The sequence below is a fragment of the Neomonachus schauinslandi genome, chromosome 9, assembly GCF_002201575.2.
Source record: "Neomonachus schauinslandi chromosome 9, ASM220157v2, whole genome shotgun sequence".
Classification (NCBI taxonomy): domain Eukaryota; kingdom Metazoa; phylum Chordata; class Mammalia; order Carnivora; family Phocidae; genus Neomonachus; species Neomonachus schauinslandi.
The window spans coordinates 138510082-138531268 of record NC_058411.1 but is presented as its reverse complement, the minus strand read 5'-3'; the positions used below and the strand labels follow the sequence as shown (position 1 = coordinate 138531268).

The 21187-nt window shown below is 48.6% G+C and overlaps 1 protein-coding gene across 1 annotated transcript in view; it reads left to right on the top strand.

Moving 5' to 3' along the window:
- BLM (BLM RecQ like helicase) overlaps positions 1-14453 on the top strand; it is a 60266-nt gene extending 45813 nt beyond the window's left edge. Inside the window, exons 17-21 of the mRNA XM_044918307.1 lie at positions 4741-4940; positions 5414-5606; positions 8572-8694; positions 10738-10939; positions 14069-14453. Coding sequence (XP_044774242.1) covers positions 4741-4940; positions 5414-5606; positions 8572-8694; positions 10738-10939; positions 14069-14246 — 896 coding nt within the window. The 3' untranslated portion in view covers positions 14247-14453. The remainder of the gene's footprint in view (positions 1-4740; positions 4941-5413; positions 5607-8571; positions 8695-10737; positions 10940-14068) is intronic.
- The last annotated feature ends 6734 nt before the right edge of the window (positions 14454-21187 follow it).

Genomic DNA, 21187 nt, shown 5'->3' with positions numbered 1-21187 from the left:
CCAACTGAGCCAACCAGGCGTTCCAAGAGCTGTTAAAAATTTTAAATGATTGACAAAGTAAATTTAGTGGAAATGTTGAAAGATAAAGTCAAGAAAATTTTCTGAGACCTGAGCAAAAAGATATATGGAAAATATGAGAGAAAAAATATAGATCAATTCTTAAGAGATGTGAAATCTGACAAAATTTTTGATATAGGGAGTTATCAAATCAGTGATATAAGAAAATTTCCCTGAGTGAAAGAGAAAAAAGCCTTCAGATTAAAATGTTCACTGAATGCCAAAGGAGATGCTTCATGAGATTTGAGAATACCAAGAATAAATTGATGTTGGAGAGGAAAAACTTTTCCTCCATCCTATTAGATTTAGTGGTTGGGAGCCTGTGAATTAAACTGACAAAAGACAGATTTCATCAAAATGTGACTCAAAGGGCCAATTAAAATTGGGGCTTATATACCATCTTAATAGCGGAAAGGGAGGGGGAGAAGAACACTTATGGAAAAATAAATGATTTTTTGGAAAGATAAGTGGGCCCTTAGGAGAATAGATGAGAGGGAGATAGAATAGTTTTGTGACAGTGTTTAGGAGTGGTATGGAGACTTCTCATCTCCAATGATAAGAATTAGTCTTTGGTTGCTCTCAGGGAGAGAATTTATGACAGTTGAGTTTTTTTTTTTTCGGGGGGGGGTCTCTGCTTTTTTGCCGATAAGAGGTTTCAGGAACTCAAAAGCCTGCTCAAAATAATTTTTATGCCACAGTGGCATATTCTGGACCCCTTCAGAGATAATCCTGAAAACTTTGGAAAGAAAGAAACCAAACCCAAACTGGTGATTAATATCAGCAACTCTAGAGGCTAGAAGGCAAAAAAGAGTGAGTGCACTCATTCTGATACTATAACAGGGGAACTGACCCATCGGTCCAGGGAAAAGAAAGCCCGGATCCACGGTGTAGTAAGCAGTCTGTGCAAATTGTAACAAAGTCAAGAAAAATAGGTCCCAAGCATTGTGAGAAGGAATAAGAAATGATCTTTTTTGATGGCAGTGAAGTATGTAAATGTTAATTCTCAACAGAAGGAGAAAGACATTTAGAAATTCCATGGGAAAGATTATACAAAGAGAGCCAAGGTCAAATGTAAAACAAAGGAAATTGTTACAGGATTTTGAGTAATTGATAAGATGTACAAAAAGCAGTCCAGTTGTCTGGGTGCACTAGACATTCTCCTGAGGGTTGCACGGGAGTCAGGACCTTCTAAGTAGGGAAGGAAACTTGTCATAAACACTGCTAACGAGCTGCAACAGTTAGAGTCAATGTATAGACTGAAATATGTTTAGAGAACAGGACAGCGGGTGTTAACCTTGATGATGTAAAAATAAAAGTACAATAAATAAAAGGCTTGGGGTGCTCATAACCTCCTATGTAAAAGATAGAGTAACCAGAAGTTCTGTCTAAAGTTACAAAATAGGGGCACCTGGGTGGAGTGTCTGCCTTTGGCTTAGGTCATGATCCCAGGCTCCTAGGATTGAGCCCTGTGTCAGGCTCCTTGTTCAGCAGGGAGCCTGCTTCTCCCTCTCCCTCTGCCTGCCGCTTCCCCTGCTTGTGTTCGCTCTCTCTCTCGCTCTTTCTCTCTCTCTCTGTCAAATAAATAAAATCTAAAAATAAAAATAAAAATAAAGTTAACAAAATAATCAATAGATTAAACAATATTATATAACTAGCCGAATTTGGGGCAAGGCGAAGTATAGGGAGTAGTCTAAATGAGATGAAGCCTCATCTTACGTGGTGGGGGGTCAGTAGGTAAATGTCAGGCAGTAGCTCTGGCTAGTGGAATGACAGCAAGGGTTTAGGTTCCTTGTGGAGGTGGCCACCAGAAGAGCTGAAAACAAAAGCTATTTAAAACAGGACTGGGGTGCCTGGCTGACTCAGTCGGTTAGGCATCCGACTCTTGGCTTCCATTCAGGTCATGATCTCAGTCCTGAGAAGGGCTCGTGAGTCAGCTTGGGAGTCTTTCCTTCTTCCTCTCCCTCCCTCTCTGCCCTTCCCCACACCCTCGTCTGTGCCCTGAGTGTGCGCTGAGCGTGCTCTCTCTCTCTCAAGTAAATAAATAAAATCTTTAAAAAAAAAAAAAAATTACTGCCTTGGGGCGCCCAAATGGCTCAGTAGGAAGAGCACAACTCTTTTATATATATAATATATATATTTTTTTCTTTTAAGGTTTTATTTTATTTATTTGACAGAGAAGAGAGAGCACAAGCAGGGGGAGCGGCAGGCAGAGGGAGAAGCAGGCTCCCCGCTGAGCAAGGAGCCCGATGTGGGACTCGATCCCAGGACCCTGGGATCATGACCTGAGCCGAAGTCGGACACTTAACTGACTGAGCCACCCAGGTGCCCCAGGAAGAGCACAACTCTTGATCTCAGAGTCATGAATTCAAGCCCCACATTGGGAGTAGAGATTACTAAAAATTAAAATGAAAAAAAAAAATAATAAAACATGATTGCTTTCCAGAAGAGAGGAGGATGGGAGGAGGGAAGGATGGGACAGAGGAATGTTGCTTTTCATCCTAAACCTTTCTGTACTATATTTTATTTTTCCCATGTACATACCTTACTTTAATTTAAAAAATAGATAAAGCAATTAATAGGTGCATTTATTTTTTAAAACATTAATAACCTAGATTGGTGTAGGAATGTGGTTTACTCAGTTCCTCAACTATTCCTTCTGGATCTGCTCTTTCCTCCAGACAAAAGCAACTTTTAGTGCTGGTCTTCCCGTTCTGGATTCTTTTTTCTTTTTCTCTTTTTTTTTTTAAGATTTTATTTATTAGAGAGAGAGAGCGTGAGCAGGGGGAGGGGCAGAGGGCAGGGGGAGAATTTTATTTATTAGAGAGAGAGAGAGAGCACGAGCAGGGAGAGGGGCAGAGGGAGAAGAAGCAGGCTCCCCGCTGCGCAAGGAGCCTGACGCAGGGCTCGATCCCAGGGCCCTGGGATCATGACCTGAGCCAAAGGCAGACACTTAAGGGATTGAGCCACCCAGGGCGTCCCTCCTTTTTTTTTTTTTAAGATAGTATTTATTTGGGAGAGAGAGACAGCATAAGCAGGGGGAGAGGCAGAGGGAGAGGGAGAAACAGACTCCCTGCTAAGCGCAGAGCCTGATGTGGGGCTGGATCCCAGGACTCCCTAGGACACTGAGATCATCACCTGAGCTGAAGTCAGACATTTAACTGACTGAGCCACTCAGGCGCCCCCCTTTCTGGATTTTTGCCTTTGAGTTTGGACTTCTTTCGGGAGTCAGGAGGAACAAGGGGTTGGAGATAAAATAATGTATTATAAGACTGATATGTGATCACTCCACATTGCAGTGTGTAGAAAATACAAGTAACTCCAGAAAAAAATGCTAATATTTTAAGATGTATTTGTTCACAATCACATATTTATCATATTGTACATATAGTTTATATCATTTCTATATAACAAAATATAAGCATTTCTTAATTTTTTTATTCTAAAGTAATTTTTAGTAATTTATATTTTATCATATTGATGAGATGTTTTTAAGTAGTCTTATTTAAGGACATATTTTTCTATTATACATAATGATGTGATAAATGGCCTTTTAAATATACCTTCAACTGCATCTCTGATTGCACCTTTCATGTAGTTTCCTAGAAAGATTACTAAATCAAGCATTTTTCTGACATGCCCAGTTTCTCATTAGCTCTTTCATGTTTTTAAGAAAATTGTGGTTCAGCTTTATTTTTTTAGTAATCTCTACAAACAGTGTGGGGCTCGAACTCAAACCAGTCCCCCCCTTACTTAATTTAAGTTTATTTATTTTTCCAGCTTGCTTAGTTATCCCCAGTACTAGGGCTAGTCCTGTAATGTGATGTTTTAAGGGTACAAACCACTAAAGGAAGGAAAACTTGAATCATGAGGCATATATGACCAGAAGCCATCTGACATTTACACTAATGTAATTATTTGGAACTCTTAAAATAGAACTAAAGCTTTACAGAGTAACTGTTAATTCTGATTATAATCAGCATCACAAGCCTTCTTAAGTAGATTGCTATAATAAAGTTGTGTTTACAATGAAGACATTAATAATTACAGCAGATTGGATATGAGACCAAAGAGCCAGCCCAGTGTGGTGCTCTCAGCCAATAGGAGGAGGAGGAAAGGATGCAGTCTCCTGGAGTGATGTGTTTTTGTCTTAACAGTCTATAAAGGCTTCCTCTGTGAGGGTCACAAAAAGTATGGGCTTCAGTAATTGGACTGCACACGAGTAGTGCTTTCAGTATAGGACCAGACATAGTATTTGTGAAAATGGTTGTCCAAATTTTTTTGTAACTAGATCAGTAATGCACAGTTATCCTAATGTAGCACAATGATATGAAGTGCTTAAAGTTTATGTAAACTCTCTCTTTGATTTCTTTGCTCTAATGTAATTTTATAAGTTGTAAGTGCACCATCGTAAAATGATAGCCTTATTTTGCTGCTGGTTTTGGTCAATGCATGTTATAAAAAGATGAGGAAAAGTACATAGAACCATAGAAACTTTTAGAGTTCTACTCAAATATTCTCATTTTATGGAAATGGGTGTCTACTTGTGCTGTGGGTTTTCCTGTGGAACAGATTATCTACCCCATTTATCCAGACCTGTCCATAAATGACTTTTTCAGCCTCTCCTACTAGAGGCTTCTGATGTACCTACATTTACTAATCTAACTCCTTGGGCCTTCTTGCCAGGGAGTAAGAGCGCAAAAATTCAGTCGGGGATATTTGGAAAGGGCTCTACTTACTCACGACACAATGCCGAAAGACTTTTTAAAAAACTGATACTTGACAAGATTTTGGATGAAGACTTATATATCAACGCCAATGACCAGCCGATTGCCTATGTAATGCTGGGAAATAAAGCCCAAACTGTACTAAATGGGCATTTAAAGGTATGATGTTCTAAATGTTTATTTTAATTATCTTACAGTAAGTGGGCAAAAATATATTACTGCAAATTAGAGGGTCTTCTCCAAAGCTTATGGATACTGAATTTATATATACTGTCCTACGTGAACGTACTCGGTTCCTCTTAATCTGGAAAGAGAGCTTAAAATCGAACCCAAGTAATGTAGCACCTGCCAAAGTAAATTCACTTGGGTCGTCCGATCTCTGAATCATCATACATTCATTAGGTAAACATTTATCAAGAAGCTGTTCTGTGCCAGGCACTGGAGATGTAAAAATGAGGAATGCACAGCCCCTATTCCTAACGGGCTTGCTATAGCTACTTAGCATAACAGAAATACAAAAAAAGAAAAAAAAAAAAAAGGGCACACAAATGCAATTAAGAATTAAATGAAGCCTGTATTTGGATACAAGTGCGTGTGTACCCACTCCTGTGATCACTTTCTCTCTCTCAAAGGTAGACTTTATGGAAACGGAAAATTCCACCAGTGTGAAAAAACAGAAAGCGTTAGTGGCAAAGATATCTCAGAGGGAAGAGGTGGTGAAGAAGTGTCTTGGAGAACTGACAGAAGTCTGCAAATCTCTGGGAAAAGTTTTTGGTGTTCACTACTTTAATATTTTTAATACTGTCACTCTCAAGAAGCTTGCAGGTAGGTATGGGTGAATCTTCTGTTACGTGGCATGAATTAATAAGCCAAAAGTTAATCTTGCTAAAGAACTTTTTAGGTGCATAGATCTAGCTCAGTTTATTTTCATTATTTTTATTTAATCTCTAAATTGAGAGCTCAAAGAAACAACTTCCCCAAACTTGAGATGAAATCTGGTCTTTAAGATGTATACAGTGGGACGCCTGGGTGGCTCAGTCGTTAAGCGTCTGTCTTCAGCTCACGTAATGATCCCAGGGTCCTGGGATCGAGTCCGGCATCAGGCTCCCTGCTCAGTGGGGAGCCTGCTTCTCCCTCTGCTTGCCACTCCCCCAGCTTGTGCTTTCTCTCTCTCTCTCTCTCTCTGACAAATGAATAAAATCTTTTAAAAATAATAATAAGATACATACAGTACTGTGTTATTCGGACACACAGCATAATTTTAATTTAAACTTCTCCCTCTAATGCCGGATGTTAGGATTTGGATAATTGTAATCTCTAATACCACCCGTCACTCAGAGATTTTGTCTTCATTTTCTGCCTGCTTTATGATGATTGGCTATGTTAAGTACAAATGTCTTTGCAAGGAGGAGCTAACGTTCCTTATGAAAAGACATTATGTTTCATGCTTCTTTGAACCCAGATCTAGCACACTGCTTATCTTGAGTTAAGAAATACATGCTGATGGGCGCCTGGGTGGCTCAGTTGGTTAAGCGACTGCCTTCGGCTCAGGTCATGATCCTGGAGTCCCGGGATCGAGTCCCACGTCGGGCTCCCTGCTCAGCAGGGAGTCTGCCTCTCTCTCTGACCCTCCCCCCTCTCATGCTCTCTATCTCATTCTCTCTCTCAAATAAATAAATAAAAAATCTTTAAAAAAAAAAAAAAAAAGAAATACATGCTGACCTGAGTTATTTCCATAGCTTCTGACAGCTCAACCCAGAATCCTAATAGGAAAGCACCTGGAAAATAAAATAAGTCCTTCACATAGCTGACTGATTAGTGTACATGTTACCTTCTACATTCTTCCTTCATAAAATCTCATGATGCACACCTCCTCTCTGTTCCATTCCCATTCCTATCACCCTAGGTCATCACAGCATCTCATCAACTCTGAGATGCTGTTTTCAGACACTGCTATTTTGTGGACTATTAAGAAAGAAAAAATTATGCTAATTAAACAGTGACACAGTGCTTTTATGGAAAGAATTGTTTCTGACCTATTTAAATACAGATTTTTATTTTATATAACTCTGTACATATATGAAAATCGCATAAAATCAAAGCAAGTTGATTTAGGTGCTTAGAGAAATTCATATCCAAAGCCCAACTCTTGGGAATCACTTTTGGACTCGGCTGTCCGTGTCTTTCCCTCGTGTCATTGAGAACGCTAGCGACACAGCCTTTCTAGCACACTCCAGTCTTCTCCCTGGCATTTTAACCAAATCCCACGCCAGCCGCTCTGATGTGATGGTGGCATGTCCCCCGATGATGCCAGAAGGCGTCGGCGGGAGGCCGCACATCTCTCAGGGACGCAAATGTAATGCTGCTCCATCGGCTGCCGGCGTCCTTTTCGGGTCCCATAAGCACTTGGTTTTGGCTCGCAAGAAGTTAGGGAATTTATGGCCTTTTCCTCAAAGGCAGACATCGGCTTTATTCGTGCCAAATCCGTTTCCCATGACCCTGAGCTTTTCTGCATCACGGTCACCTTTCCAGCGCTCTCGCAGTCTCTTCTGGCGGACATTTCGTGTGGCGGCCGGGACGAGGCCTCACGCACACGGGTGGCAGCCGCCGTTCGGCCAGTAGCCCCTGTCAGACGCATGCTGACCTCAGGAATGGCACAGTGTGGAAAAGGATGTGTCTTCGAATCGAGGAAATGCAGCATTTTGTTTCTAGGCTATTAGTGAGTTCCCTACCTGGTCTCTAACTCCAGATATGAACAGGAGACCCATTTTTAATCTCCCACAGAGTCCGCTAAAACTCCAACAGCTTTTTCGAAGAGGGACAGATTTCTGCTTGCCTGTCCAACTTCATCTTCCGTTAACCCTCCCTAAACCTGCTGGTCTGTCCCACAGGTCTGTTCCTTTTCCTCTAAACATAGAAATGATGTGAAAATCACAGATTTGAGATCAGCCCTTTCTTTGCTCAAATAGTAGGAATTATCACTTCCTCACTCCTCAGAGCCAGACCCGGCCTCTGAAATGTGTCCAGATCTCTCTCCCGACCGAATCCAGTACCGAGTTGTTAGTTCACAGCATCTTTGCCTGCTCCTGCAGGGGCTCCCCCCAGGCTCCCAGTTTCCCCTCTCTCTGATAATTCATTTTCCATGTGGCAGCCAGAGTGATCTTTAAAATGACAGGCTTGTCTAGCTACAAGACTGATGGGCCATCTGTATGCAGAGGACTCTTAATGGCCCACTTGCTCAAGTCCGAATACTTGCTTCCCCCGGCTGCTCCCATGCAGAGAGACTGGAGGAAGCACCGGGCTGGGTTGGGGGTGGAGGAAGAACTCAGTTACGGCCTTATGGAAGAGACGATATCCATGTCTGGAGTGCCGGGGAGCAGTCGGAGCTGGGAAATACAAATGTGGGCGTTCTCCAGAAACAGGGAGCATCAGTGTGGCAGCTAGACAAGTCTTTGTTGTGAGAACAGCAGGCGAGAGCGAAGTCTGGTTAAACTCGGAGGCGCGTAGCAGAGGTACCCGCCTCCAGTTTCCCCCGGTGCCCTTCACCGTCTGCCGTCCCTGCCCTGACTTACACACCTCTGCTGCTGGAATTGCTCGAGGGGCTCCTTCCTCCGGGCCTGTCGGCTGCCTCTGTTGGCTCTCACTGCTTTTTAGAAAATTGGCCCATGTGCCTGGTGCCCTGCAGCAAGTTGGCACTTCACAGGCATGTGCTGAATGAGTGAATGAGTGTGAATTCAGTGGGTTTTCTATGGGTGGTAATTTAAATTCCTAATTTTATGCCCATGCACAGAATCTTTATCTTCTGATCCTGAGGTTTTGCTTCAAATTGATGGTGTTACTGAAGACAAACTGGAAAAATATGGTGCAGAAGTGATTCCCGTATTACAGAAATACTCTGAGTGGACATTGCCAGGTTCGGTATACAGCTAACTCTGTGTTTTCTAAAAGCCTGTTTGAATGTTAAGCAATGCATCTCACTGGATTAGAATTTTGTGGTTTCTGGGTTGTACTAATGCTTCCTCCACCTTGTCACACTGACATTCAAGTGCAGAGCAGTCCCAGTGCTGTGCCAGGCACCTCTTAGAGGACACTGGCGCTTAGGCCCCCAGGGGGAACGCCCGCGACTGGACCTGCTTGTAGGACCCAGAGAAGGACCTTTGGGCCCAGGAGTTCCAATTCTGTTAAGGCAAGTGCCCAAGGACTCCCATCTCTACTCTGCTATCCTTGGCAGACCACAAATAACCTCTTTGTGCTTGGTTTCCTTATCTGCGGGAGGAACATGTTATCTGACAAGCATGTCTAAAGATAAAATTTAAGAGCGGAGTTTAAATGTTTTGGGAAAATGAATGTGCAATTGGAATGCTAGATAATCATGGTTATCAGAAAGAATCTGCCCAAGGGAGCGCATCGTTAGCAGACAATCCCAACGGTTACAGTGGGCCCGTCATGTAGCCCCTCATTGTCAACCTCCTCACTGAGCTATAGACAGCATTAACTGTGAGAAGATCGAGACAGAGATCTTGTAGGAGATGCGAGGTCCCATGCCCTCCTCCCGCATATGGCCAGTAGACAAGCCAAGTTCAATGTTTCTCCTGTTTCTGTAACAAACAGCGGGGGTTTCTTCCCAAGGCTGATGGAAAAGGTAAGCAGAATGAGGAATGAGTGAGCATTTCTTTCAAGTTCTGTCCCTCCTCCTCCGTTTTTTACCCATTAACAAAATGCTGAAAAGTGGGGTTTTTATAAATTCCTCTGTGTGGTAATTATCCCATTAAGAGCCTTGCTTTGAATATTGGTAGGAACTTAACATTTGTTTAGTGTAGTAACTTGTTTGGAAGGGGATTTTTGCCCACATTAGACAGGCTGCTCTGTGGAAACAGCCCACAGTGTGGTGATGATCGCTCCCACTTACTGAGGGACAGACGCCGTGCCAAGAGCTTGGCCTGTTTTGTATCATTCAGTCCTCACAACACCCCATTTCATAGCCTTTTTATTGCCAAGCCCCACAGCTAGGATGACGGGATGACAGCTTCGCCAGAGCCGCACTGCCTCCCCGTGTGAACCGTTGGGCAGACGCGGAGTCCCATGGATTAGGGCCCTTCCGGTCAGGCAGTAGCGTAGCCCGAGGGGGAGCCAGACCAGCCCCGAAATACCTTCCTTCGAGAATGGAGCCGGGATCCCTGTGGACCCACAAGGAGGTTTCATGCTTTTTAGGTGCCTTAGGATGCCAATACTCGTGGAAGTTACCACCTTTTTTGCAAACTAGTGCTTTCATCCCGACCCATTTCCTGCATGGTATGTGAAATGTTCACAACCATAACAAAGAAGCGTTTTTTGTCTTTGAAGAGTATGATAGGGTCTAGGGTTTTCTAGCACTACCTAACTTGCTCAAACGTGAGGTACAGAGCATAGTTTGTTATGTTTCTCTTATATTGGGCTTTTTTTTTTACAGCATGTGTTAAATGATAAATAAAATTGTCTTTTATATAGCACTTTATACTCTTCAAAGTGCTTAGCAGGATTAACTGCCCAAGCGATAACAGGGACACAGACGGTGTGCAACAGACACCTGATGTCTCTAGTTAAGTTAAAGAGTTTCGCAAGTTTCTGGGGCACCTGGCTGGCTCAGGCAGTGGAACATGTGACTCTTGGCCTCAGGGTTGTGAGTTCGAGCCCCACATTGGGCATAGAGCTTACGTTATATATATCTCACCGGTTTCTTTAACAAATTCTGATCTCCTTACGTTAAAAGTAAATTTCCATTGAGGACTCTGGGGCTCTGACATAAAAGAAATCTTCCATTCTTGTGGAATTGTTGAACCCGTGTGGCAGGAGGCCCCCAGGAAAGCAGCTGGGTATCAGCCCAACTGCACCCCTGCTGGTGTTCTTCCACGTGGACATTCACAGCGCCTGGGCCGTCACAGCATCAGGGACAAACGTCTGCATTGTCCATTTGTAGCTGAGGACGGTTCCCCACGGGGAAGCCCGGGCAGCCGCAGAGGCACCAGAAGACGCGCCGCCGAGGAGTTCGATGAGGAAACACCTGTATCTTCTCACTACTTCACAAATAAAACCAAAAACGAAAGAAAGAGGAAGAGAATGTCAGCCTCCCAAAGGCCTAAGAGGAGGAAAACCAGCTTTGGTGGCTCCAAGACCAAAGGGTAGGTCCTGCCCCACGGGCTGCAAGGTGGCAGGTGCCTCAGGGAGGAGAGTACAAAAGCGCAGCGGCTCCCGTTGGCTCCGAAGCGTTTATTAAAATGAGCCATTGTTAAATGTTGCCTCTCTAGTGAATGGAGTGATGATTAAGACTGAATCCAGAACAGAAACATTTGTTTCAGATTTTTAAAATCTCTACTCCTAAGTTATCATTCAAGTTGTCTACTTTGCCAAAATGTCTCCAGTTTTGACGTTACCTTTGGGAAAAAAAATTTTTTTCTTTATAATTTCTCTTCTTAAGGGCCTTTTCCACCTAAAATGCTATAAATCCTATACTAGCTGAGTAAACAAAGGGTTTTGTTTCCCTGTTGCTTTTATGATTCCATCAGTACCCGCTACACTGCTTTCATTGGTGTGGCGTCTCCCGGCCTTTGCCCCCAGGCCCTGCTCACTCCCTGCCCTTCCTTAAGACCTGGGAGAACTGACCTCCCAACCTGTGCAGGGTAGCAGAGAAGAGGAAACCTAAAGGTCAGTTAAGCCAGGCCTCCAAGGGCTGCAGGAATGTCTTCCACCTCCCCTCTCCCACATTTTCCCGGCCCCGGGGCTGGGATGCGGCACCTTTAGTGCGCTCCCTGCACACCAGCGGGGACCGAGGCCCTGTCAGGTCCTGGCCGATGATCTGTGCAGTGTTCTTATGTCTTCATAATTGCACTGCCCTTGCCTTGTAGGTGAGCAAGGTCTGGCAGGATCGGGACCATCCCGTCAGCCTGGAGAACGTGGCCCCCCAAGTAACCGCATAACCTAACAGAAATGCTTACAGGAAAAAGGAAGCAAGTCCTCAGTAAACTTGCAAGCTGTTGTGTTTTTCTTTTGCAGTTTTTCTACCTCTTTTCCTGCTGGGTAATTAAAAAAAAAAAAAATTAAGTGGGGAAAGAGAAAGGAAGGCAAATGTTACCAAATTGTCATTTTCTTGTTAAGTCCATATACAAACATCTTGTATGTGCTAATCCCTCTGCCAGGGTACAGAAATTAAAGGCATTAGTAAATGTTAGTTTAATTCTGTGGTTTTTCGTGTGCAAGTGACCAGCAGATGTTCTTCAGTGGCGACATTTTCTTATTTTCCTCATTTATTCCTCTGTTTTGGGAAATACTCATTTCCTCAGGAGTTCAGGGAGTAGAAGGAGAATTTAAAAGGCCTCTGGTCCAGAATTTAAAACCCCCCCCCCCCCCCCCCCCCCCCCCCCCCGCCCCGGGTTTTATGATGAGGAAGCTGAGACCTGGCCTGGGAAAGACTTGTGTGAGCTTTTCCCAGCCGGGTCTCAATTTCCCAAGTAGGACCGGCCTCTGGCTCACCCATGCCCACCCAGAGTGCTTTCATTTCTGCACATTGCCAGTGGAGATCCCTTACACATGACTGTGATCTTCCCATTCTTTCTTGTTCGAACAGAGCGCGCCATATTTCAGTGTTCATTGCCCTTGGCTCTCTTTGCAGTTTTTCCAACTCCTGTTTGTAAGAGTGAAGCACTTCGCCCTGTGGGTTCGAACCTAATCTAGGAAGAAGTAGTAAAACTCACACTTCTCAAAAAGCCAGTACCGATTTGAATGCTAGTTGTTAATTAACCTACATGTTTACCATGGGATTCTCTTCTAATCCCTTCTGGCCAAAACCAGGGAGTTTTGTAACTTTTTTTGACCCTCAGTAGCAGCCTCTTTGTGCACGTGCTTCATTCCCCTTGTTGCCGCTGAACCACTGTGACCGTTTCCCACCACTTCCAGGCTGCTCACCTGGCTGAGAGGCAGCCACGGAATACGGTGGCTCTGTGCCAGAGACCTTAACTCCCCACTCTACCTTCCGAGCTTTACATCTTCCGAATAACACACAATGAACCAGTTGTGTTCTGGTCTCTCAGAGTGGGCGTGAAATGGATGGCCTGGGCGCCAGAGACCACTGTTGGCAGATTCGTTCTGTAAATCAACATAAACAGCAGGTTTTCGCTCAGGGCTTAATTTCTCAGCAGGAAATCAGCATAGGGAAATTTAAGGCTGCTTCTCTGCCGGGTGCAGCAGATCTTTGCCAGTTCTGCAGTAAAACTGCCCTCAAGCAAGAGTTTAAAAATGTTGAAAAAAAGCACTCCTCCCCCCCCCCCCCCCAGTTGAATGCCTTAAGTACAGATGGGTGGCCCTGAGACCCCGGCCTCTACATTCAGAGATAGGAGGCCACTTGCAGGCCCTGATGTTACCGATTTAACTCTGGGCACGGACTCAGCCCGGTTACAAGCCATGGGGAATAACCCAAGCAGTTTGGAAAGGCTTCTCCCGTTATCCTTGTAAAATGCTAGCCCTGTGGTTCTCTTCTTTCGTTTCATTAGCAGGGAGAAAAGAGCTGGTATCTTCAGGTGGTGGGGGGGGGGGCGGGGGGAAGCTGCTGGCAGGACTTTGTAATAGGCTGTGGCGGGGCTTCTTGCCTGGTTTTAAAGGCAGCTAGTAGGAGAGGAGAGTGGGCAAGAGAGCAAGCTGCTGGCGACCCTGACAAGGTGCCAGACCCAGGTGCCTCCCCGGGGGGCCGCATCTGCCACCCTCCCGGGCTGGGACCGCTGACCTGGAGGAGGCTCCCCGCTGTGCTCTGCTGCCGCCCCGCTAGGCTGAAAGCAGGACCCCAGCTCCACTCAGCCACAAAGCTACCTTTCTCTGAGCTGGGCAAGCACTGTAACTCCACTGTGTCTATTGTCCGGGCATCTGGGACCTTAAATCAAGGTATTCTCCCTTCCTTGGGCAGAATAGATTGAGCACTGTGGATCTGGGCTCTGTTGTCCAGAGGGAGGGTTTTGATTATCAGACGTGAATGGTGTGGGTGGGGAGCAGGCACAGGGGGTTGGTCTCAAGTCCCAAAATTAAGAAACAGTCCTTGCCATTTTAAGAAGACAAGTTGAGGACAGAATTGCGAGAAGGGCAGCAGTCCTTTATTCCTTGAATTGTAAAGGAAACTGCCAGGGGATTTATAGGCAGGAAATGCACAGAGATGCGGAAGACCAAGGAAAATCGCAGACTGATTATAGAGCTCTGTGCAGGCTGAGAGCAAGTTCACTTCTGATTTTATTTAACATTTTAATTCTCTTTTCTTTGTCACCTTTTAGGGGGTCCACCGTGTGCAGAAAGACATCTTCTAAAAGTAAATCCTCCAACATATTTGGACCCCATTCCTCTGTGCATGGTTCTCAAGCAGCATCAGGAGCCACTAGAAAATTGGGGATTATGGCTCCACCAAAGCCTATAAATAGACCATTTCTTAAGCCTTCATATGCATTTTCATAACAACCAAATCTCAATGTACATAGATCTTATTTCTTGTTTGTCAGCATCTCACCATCTGTGAATATAAAGCTGTTAGTTTTGTTATACCATTTATAATTTTTACACATAACTATTAATATTTAAATAAATGCTTGGGGTGACAGTTCTTATTTTTAAAATAAACGTTTTCTTTTGAATAAGCATGATTTGCTACCACTGCAAGCCTTGTGGCCGTCATTTCTCAGAACGACTGAAGCAGCAGTTGAATCATCTCAGCGAGAGAAATTCTAAGCACGACATGAAACACAGAAGCTGCAGGAAGAGACATGCTTGGGACATTGTGAAACTGTAAAACTCCGCAGAAGGTGACATAAACAAAATTAAAAGACAAATGACAGAGGAAACAGAAAAATATCTGACGAAGAACTAATATCCATAATACAGAGTACCTATATCAATCATTGAAAAGAAAAGAAAACCAGCTCGGTAGAAAAATGAACAGAGGCTGTGACAGGCTCTTTCCAGAAGTACAAATGGCCCACAAGTATGTGAAAAATGCACAGTCTCCCCAGTTACAAATATAAATTAAAACAATGAGATGCCATTCTTCTGCCATTTAAGTTGTCAACACTGGATAATATCCCAAAATCTGGGGCCAGCAAGAGAATGGTCAAACATTCTACTGGTGAGAATATAGGAGCTGTTTATGGTTAATATTAGGGAGGCCTCACTTTTCAAGACTTTCCGCAGGTAGGCTGCTTGGCCAGAAAGTCTTAACGTGGGATTTTAGCACCTCTTTTTGGAGCTTTAGTACCTCATTTTTGGAGACCTTTCGTCTCTTAGCTGTAAGTTACCCTGGTGACCTGTTTCGTGTCCCACTTCTCTCCTGGACCTTAGTCAGGAGAGTGGAGCACAGGAGGCCCTGCCTGGGCAGAAGGTCCTGAGGTGGGATGTGGCTAGAAGCCTTGTGGCCTCTGCCCGGAGGCTCAGTTGCGCCGTGGAGCCTGCACCCACCCTGAGGGGCAGCCCTCAGCTGCACACCTACTTCCTGCTCCCGTGACTGCCACCTGGGGCTTTGGGCTCCACATTGAACGGAGGAGACTGGCCCAACAGGAGTCTGCTGAGCGCTGTGCCCTGTTCTCTCAAGATGTCTTCCAGAGCTGACATTTTCTTTCTTTTTTTTTTTTAAGATTTTATTTATTTATTTGACAGAGAGAGACACAGCGAAAGAGGGAACACAAGCAGGGGGAGTGGGAGAGGGAGAAGCAGGCTTCCCGCGGAGCAGGGAGCCCGATGCGGGGCTCGATCCCAGGACCCTGGGATCATGACCTGAGCTGAAGGCAGATGCTTAACGACTGAGCCACCCAGGCGCCCCCAGAGCTGACATTTCCAAAGAAACCATCTTTCTAGCAAGGTCTGACTCGAACAGCCAGAAGAACCTTCCCAAAGAAACCATCTTTCTAGCAAGGTCTGACTCGAACAGCCAGAAGAACCTTCTCTGGGTGAGGAAAGGACACAGGACAAAAGTAGCCTGTAGCTGAGGCTGCTGGGATAGGATCACCTGGGAATGTTGGCAATGCATGAGGGGGTCTGGCAGGAGGACATATCCACCTGTGGCAGCTTCTGTGGGGTGAGGGGGCAGCTCTGCACAGAGACAGTGGTTCACTTCCTGGCTCCAACCTAACTCGTTCCTTTCCTGAGGCCTCTTCTGCCCAGCTCCTGGAGGGTGCTATCTCTGCGGGAGTGCCCCTATCTTCGGGGCCAGGGGTTGGAGAAGGGCGGTGCAGAGGGAGCCGACTCTGACCCTAACCCTAACCCCACCTCGCAGCAGGAACCTGGGGCCAGCCCAGGGTCCAGTAGCAGAGCAGGGCCCCACACCGACCTCTTTTTAGAAATTCTGGGTTGGAACAGGCTCTGGTCAATTCATCAAGCCCCAGGAACAGGCACAGAAAATATAAGTGGCCTCCTCCTCCATTTCAGCCTCCAGCCTTCTCAGATCCCCCTGCTGGAGGACCGGGGCGGAGGGGGGGGGGGGCGTGGAATGAGGCCACATCACGTCCACGTGGGGCAATCTCAGGACAGCAGAAGCACACAGACTTTTTTTGTGTGCCCCCAGCAGCCAAAGAGAGCCAGTGACAGCAAAGCCACCGGGCCCTGCTGGGGTCTTCATGCACAAAAATCATTGTGGCACGGAAGGAAGGTGGGGGACAAGTCTGCCAGAGTTCCGGCCTAGGACCTTTCACTGGCCCACCCTCCCCAGGTACAGGAAGGCCTGAGGGTGGGGGGGGGGCGGGGGCAGGGGTCTAGGGCTCTACCACCTTCCCCCATCAGCCCTGTGGAGGACACAAGAAGGACTAGAATCTTACTCCAGCTGTATACATACCCTCGCTGGGCTCTCCCACCGTGAGGACTCCAACAAGCGGACAGATCCTTGCTTACTTTTAAGAATAGGGACCCCACTTCTTCTCAGGAGGAGAACAAACCTGCAAACCCTACTCTCTGCCGAGGGCTACTGCACAAATTTTCACATAGTTTAATTCACTCCTTTAATCCCTCCCAACAGCCCTGGGAGGCAGGCACAAGATATTAGCCTTTTTTATGCAGAAACCACAATTCAGAGAGGTTATGTAACTGCCCAAATCCGTACAGCTAGGAAGTGGTGATAAGTAGGGTAACGTACATCCCTGTTTGCCTGGAAGAGTCCCAGTTGGTGTTTGCTGTCCCAGTGTAGTAATTAAGACAGCTCCCTTTCATTCCTGAAAGTGCTCCAGTTTAGACAATAGACTGAGGAATCCAGCTGTGCTCTTTCCCTGGACAATCCAGCCTCCTCTCCCAACCCCATTTTTCCATCCAAAGCCCCAGGGGCCACCTGCCACTACCTGTTGAAGTGTCAGACCCCTGGGGGCAGGCTCCAGGGATAGAGCTGCAGAATTATCAGCCAGCACAGCTGAGCTGCGGGTTTTTCTCCAGAACAGAAAAGGAAGTGGAGGCTGTGGTCCAGGCCCTCTTGCTCTAAGAAACTGTTTCTCCTATGACTTGGAGCTGCTCCCAGCCCTCGGGAGCCTCTCCCTGAGCCCCGGCCCGGTCTCTCAGACCCTGAGCAGTTCCCAGGGTCGGCAGCCGCCATGGGTCTCCAGCCTTGGGCTCCCACCCTGGCAGAGACATCTGGGCGGAGAGACACTGGCCTTGTGGGCCCTTTGTGAGCGTAGGGTGGAGTCCCCAAGAGCCGGCAGCGGCCACTTCTCCCTCAGTGCAGCTGCCTCGGCCCCCACGTGGCCTCATAGACGGTTTGGACAAGCCAGCTGGTGGGACGTGCTCAGGGCACTCCAGCCCTGACCAGACCCCCTCTTGCTGTGAGGCACGGCCTCAGCGTCTGCAACTGTGCAGGGCACCGCAGAGCGGCTAGGACAAGCACCCTTCGCCTTTAGAAAGCTCCTGCTTTCCCAAAAGCACTCATGCTCATGTTCTTCCCACCCCCAGACCGGCTTTCCCTGCCGGGGGGGGGGAGAAACGAGAGGGAACAAGACTCCACCGTGGTTCTGGTGGCCGCTGGGCCCTTGTTCTCCTGGTTGTTGGGGGAGGACAGAGGACAGGATAAGAGGGTAGACAGAAATCCAAACTTGAGTCCACAGAACCCTAAAGAGGGGAGGCATCCCTCAAGCAGGGATGGGGGCCTGAGGAGTCGGTGTCCTCACAGCTTGGCTGTGGTTCCTCCATCCCACAGAGGGTTTGGTGACCACTGGTGACCATCAGTGACTTGGATGGCCCCTGGGCCTTCTCAGGATGCTGGAGTTCACCCCCGTGGGCCTGTCCCTTTGGGTCCCACACAGGGCCCAGCATACACACAGGCCGCAGGTGTCAGCCTGTCCCGGCCCCATGTCCCCAGTCCCTGACAGGAGCCTTGAGGCCCCACGAAGGTCAGACCCTGGCCTTTTGCCCAGCTCCCGGTCAGAGCGGAGCACGCAGGTCCCTGCCTCCCGCAGAGAGAGCTCCCTCCGTGGGGCAGAACCCAGAGCAGTGAACCCTGGAGTGGAAGGTAGGGTGGTGAGCTGGGAACCCTGACCCAGCCGACCTTCACGGATTTAGGAAGGGTCTGAAGAACCTCCATGAGACTGAATCCCAGCTGGGAAGGAAGTGCGTCTCAGAAACTGAGACCTCTAGCTGGAGTCCTGCCCACACCCAGCACCCTTGGGCCTCCCCAGCGAGGGACCTCATGCCTCTCGTGACCCTCGGGAGGCTGTAACCCTTCTAACCTCAAGACAGAAGCGTGAATGTCTGCGGTGGCTGTGGTTTAACAGTTAGTGCCAGAGAGAAGTCGCCCACGCGAGCCCCACTGCGACTCAGCCTGCACGTGCGCCGCGAGTGCAGGGACGGCCGTCCCTCTGTCACTGCCGGCTCCTCAGCACCCAGCCAAGCAACCCGGCGCCTGCCACACTAGGTGAGTGACCTTTGTGTGCTCCGTGGCTTCTCCGAGGCTCCGTTTCTCATCCGCACAATAAAGGAAACACAGGGTCCCTGCAGTCCATGGTGGTGGTGGGCACCGCTGTGGTCACGTACTCCATGAACGTATGCTGCCCGGAACCCAGAGACTCGGGCATGGCCCTGGCCCTCGGCAAGCTTCGGTCAGGGAGGGAGGCAAAGGCTCTCATGCCCCAGGAGGAGAACAGAGCAGTATTTGGGGTGCCGTGGGAGCCCCCAGGGGAGGCCTAGTCCAGTCTGGGGGGCACGAGAAGTGAAGTTCAAGCCCTGAAGAATGAGGAGGAATTCAGAACAAGAGAAGGAGGCCCCAGGCCAAAGGGAACCGCAGAGGGGAGGGCTGAAGGTGTGACAGAGCACGGCCCATTAGGGGGTCTCCCCGGGCTCAGGACAGGCTGGGGGAGGGAGAGAAGCCAGTCCACACGGTCCTTGCGCCCAGGCAAGGTGCTAAAGCAGGAGAGAGCTATGATCTGGTGTGAGTGGTAGATAAATTGCCCTGACCGCAGGGTCAGGAAAGACCAGAGCAGGTGAGCTGGACGCCAGCAGACAGGCGGTAGGCCTTTGCTTGTCCGTGGCAGCTTTCAGGGTCATAGGCGACAGGAGCAGACCGATCCCACTGGCCAAGGAGGGAAAATGGGCAGGGCCAGGGGCTGCCAACATGCTCTGGGGACACCCCAGAGGGATGGCGTGTCTGCCTGAGTGATACCAACAGTCCCTCCCACTCCCCAGCGGGAGGTCACGTTGCCTGGAGGGTCCATTTGGGGCCCCCCGGTGCAGCCCCCTGGGCTCGGGATCTCCCCCGATGTGCGTGAGTGTATGTGCGCGTGTGTTCTCTCTCTCGCCCACACCGCCTCCCCCAAGCTCAGCGAGTGATCCCTCAAAGGCCACACACGGCCCTCTGTGCTAAGTTATGTTTTATCGAAGAGCATGTGGTGAATGCACTGCTCGTTGGCCTGGGGAGTCACCCACAGCAGTTACTGGGGAGCAGGAGGGTGCCACCGCCTCCCCGTGGGTCCCTGCTGCCACACCGCCCGGCCCGGACCCCCGGCCACACGGCTGTGGGGGGCGGGGGGCTCGGTGGTCATACAGCTTGTAAACATCAGCTCTTCTTTTCCTGAAAGCAGGCTACGGAACAGCACGGCTACTAAAGAGAGACAGAGAGTGTGTGTGTGTGTGTGTGTAGGAAGGTTGCTGACCAAAACAGTAAAAGTGGCAGGATTGAGGTGATTTTTACTTTGCTGAACTGACTGACTTTTACAACAAGCTCTGTATCATTTTTATAATCAAATAAAGCAGGGAGACAGCCCCTCGGCCACCTTGGGTTCCGCTTTGCTGAAGGGCTGTGGGGTAGGAACGCCCGCGGACTCGGAACGGGCTGTGGGGCCACGGGCGGCCACCCCTCCCAGAGCCACGCCGGGCCTGCTGGCGCCAGTGGGGCTGGACTTGGGCCGGGGGAGGCTGAGTAGCCCTCAGGCCAGGGGTCCCAGGGCTCACCCAGCCCCACTGGCTCTCCTTTCCTCACCTGCTGGGAAGCGTGAGAGGATCACAGAGCCAGCCCAGGAACCCACTTCTGCGAAGAAAGTGACCCTTCTCCACCTGACCGCCCTCCTCCCTTCAGGGGGACAAGCACCCTGGGCTGGGTCACCTGCTTAGGGGGCCTCTCGGAGCACAGCAGGAACTCCCGCTCAAGGAGCCGGGGTTGCGCAGGGGAAGCGGGAGGGGGCCCCAGCCAAGCTGCAAGGACCCCCACCCTTGGGGATGGGGGGATGGAGAGTGATGAGGGGAGGTCTCATCACTCCCCCCAGTCCTTACCTCAGCTTTGTGCTGAGCCCAGCCTGGGGTTGTAGCGGGAGAAGCTACCACGCGGCAGGTGCCGGATGGGGCGTGGCTGGGGGATGGGTGGGTGGATGAAGAGAGCCGCTCTAAAGGCATCTGCCTGGACTGCCCTCCTCGCGGGGGGATGAGGTCGGAGGTTGGCGACGGGGCCTCGGGCCTGCTGGACCGTGGAATCCCACAGCCCAGTTGGCAGACCCGTCCCTCCGGGCTTCCCTCTCCGCTTCTGCTGGCTTCACGAAGGCGAGTGGAAGTTGCCCTCCGGCTGGCCTTGTTCACTTCGGTCCCCTTTCGTGTGCGTTCGCTGTTGTTTTCGGCTATCAGAGAGCTAGCTGATTTCCCCACTTACTGATTGGGAGATGCATCATCCGCTACGTGCTAAGATTTGTACCGTCACCGGCATCTGTTTCCAGCTCCCTATTCTCTGTGAGGTATCTGGAGTCATCACGCGTGGGAAAGGCTCCAGGGAGGGGCCAAGGTGCGGGGAGGGTGGGAATTCAAACCTGAGTCATTCCTGCCTGGACGGGGCTTCACGTCGCAGCCGAGAAGGCGGAGGCCTAGGGTGGTGGTTCTCAGCTTCGGCATCACTACAGGAGTAGGGCAAACGGTTTCTGATTCCGAAGATCGGGGCTGGGGCCCGAGGGGCTGCAGTC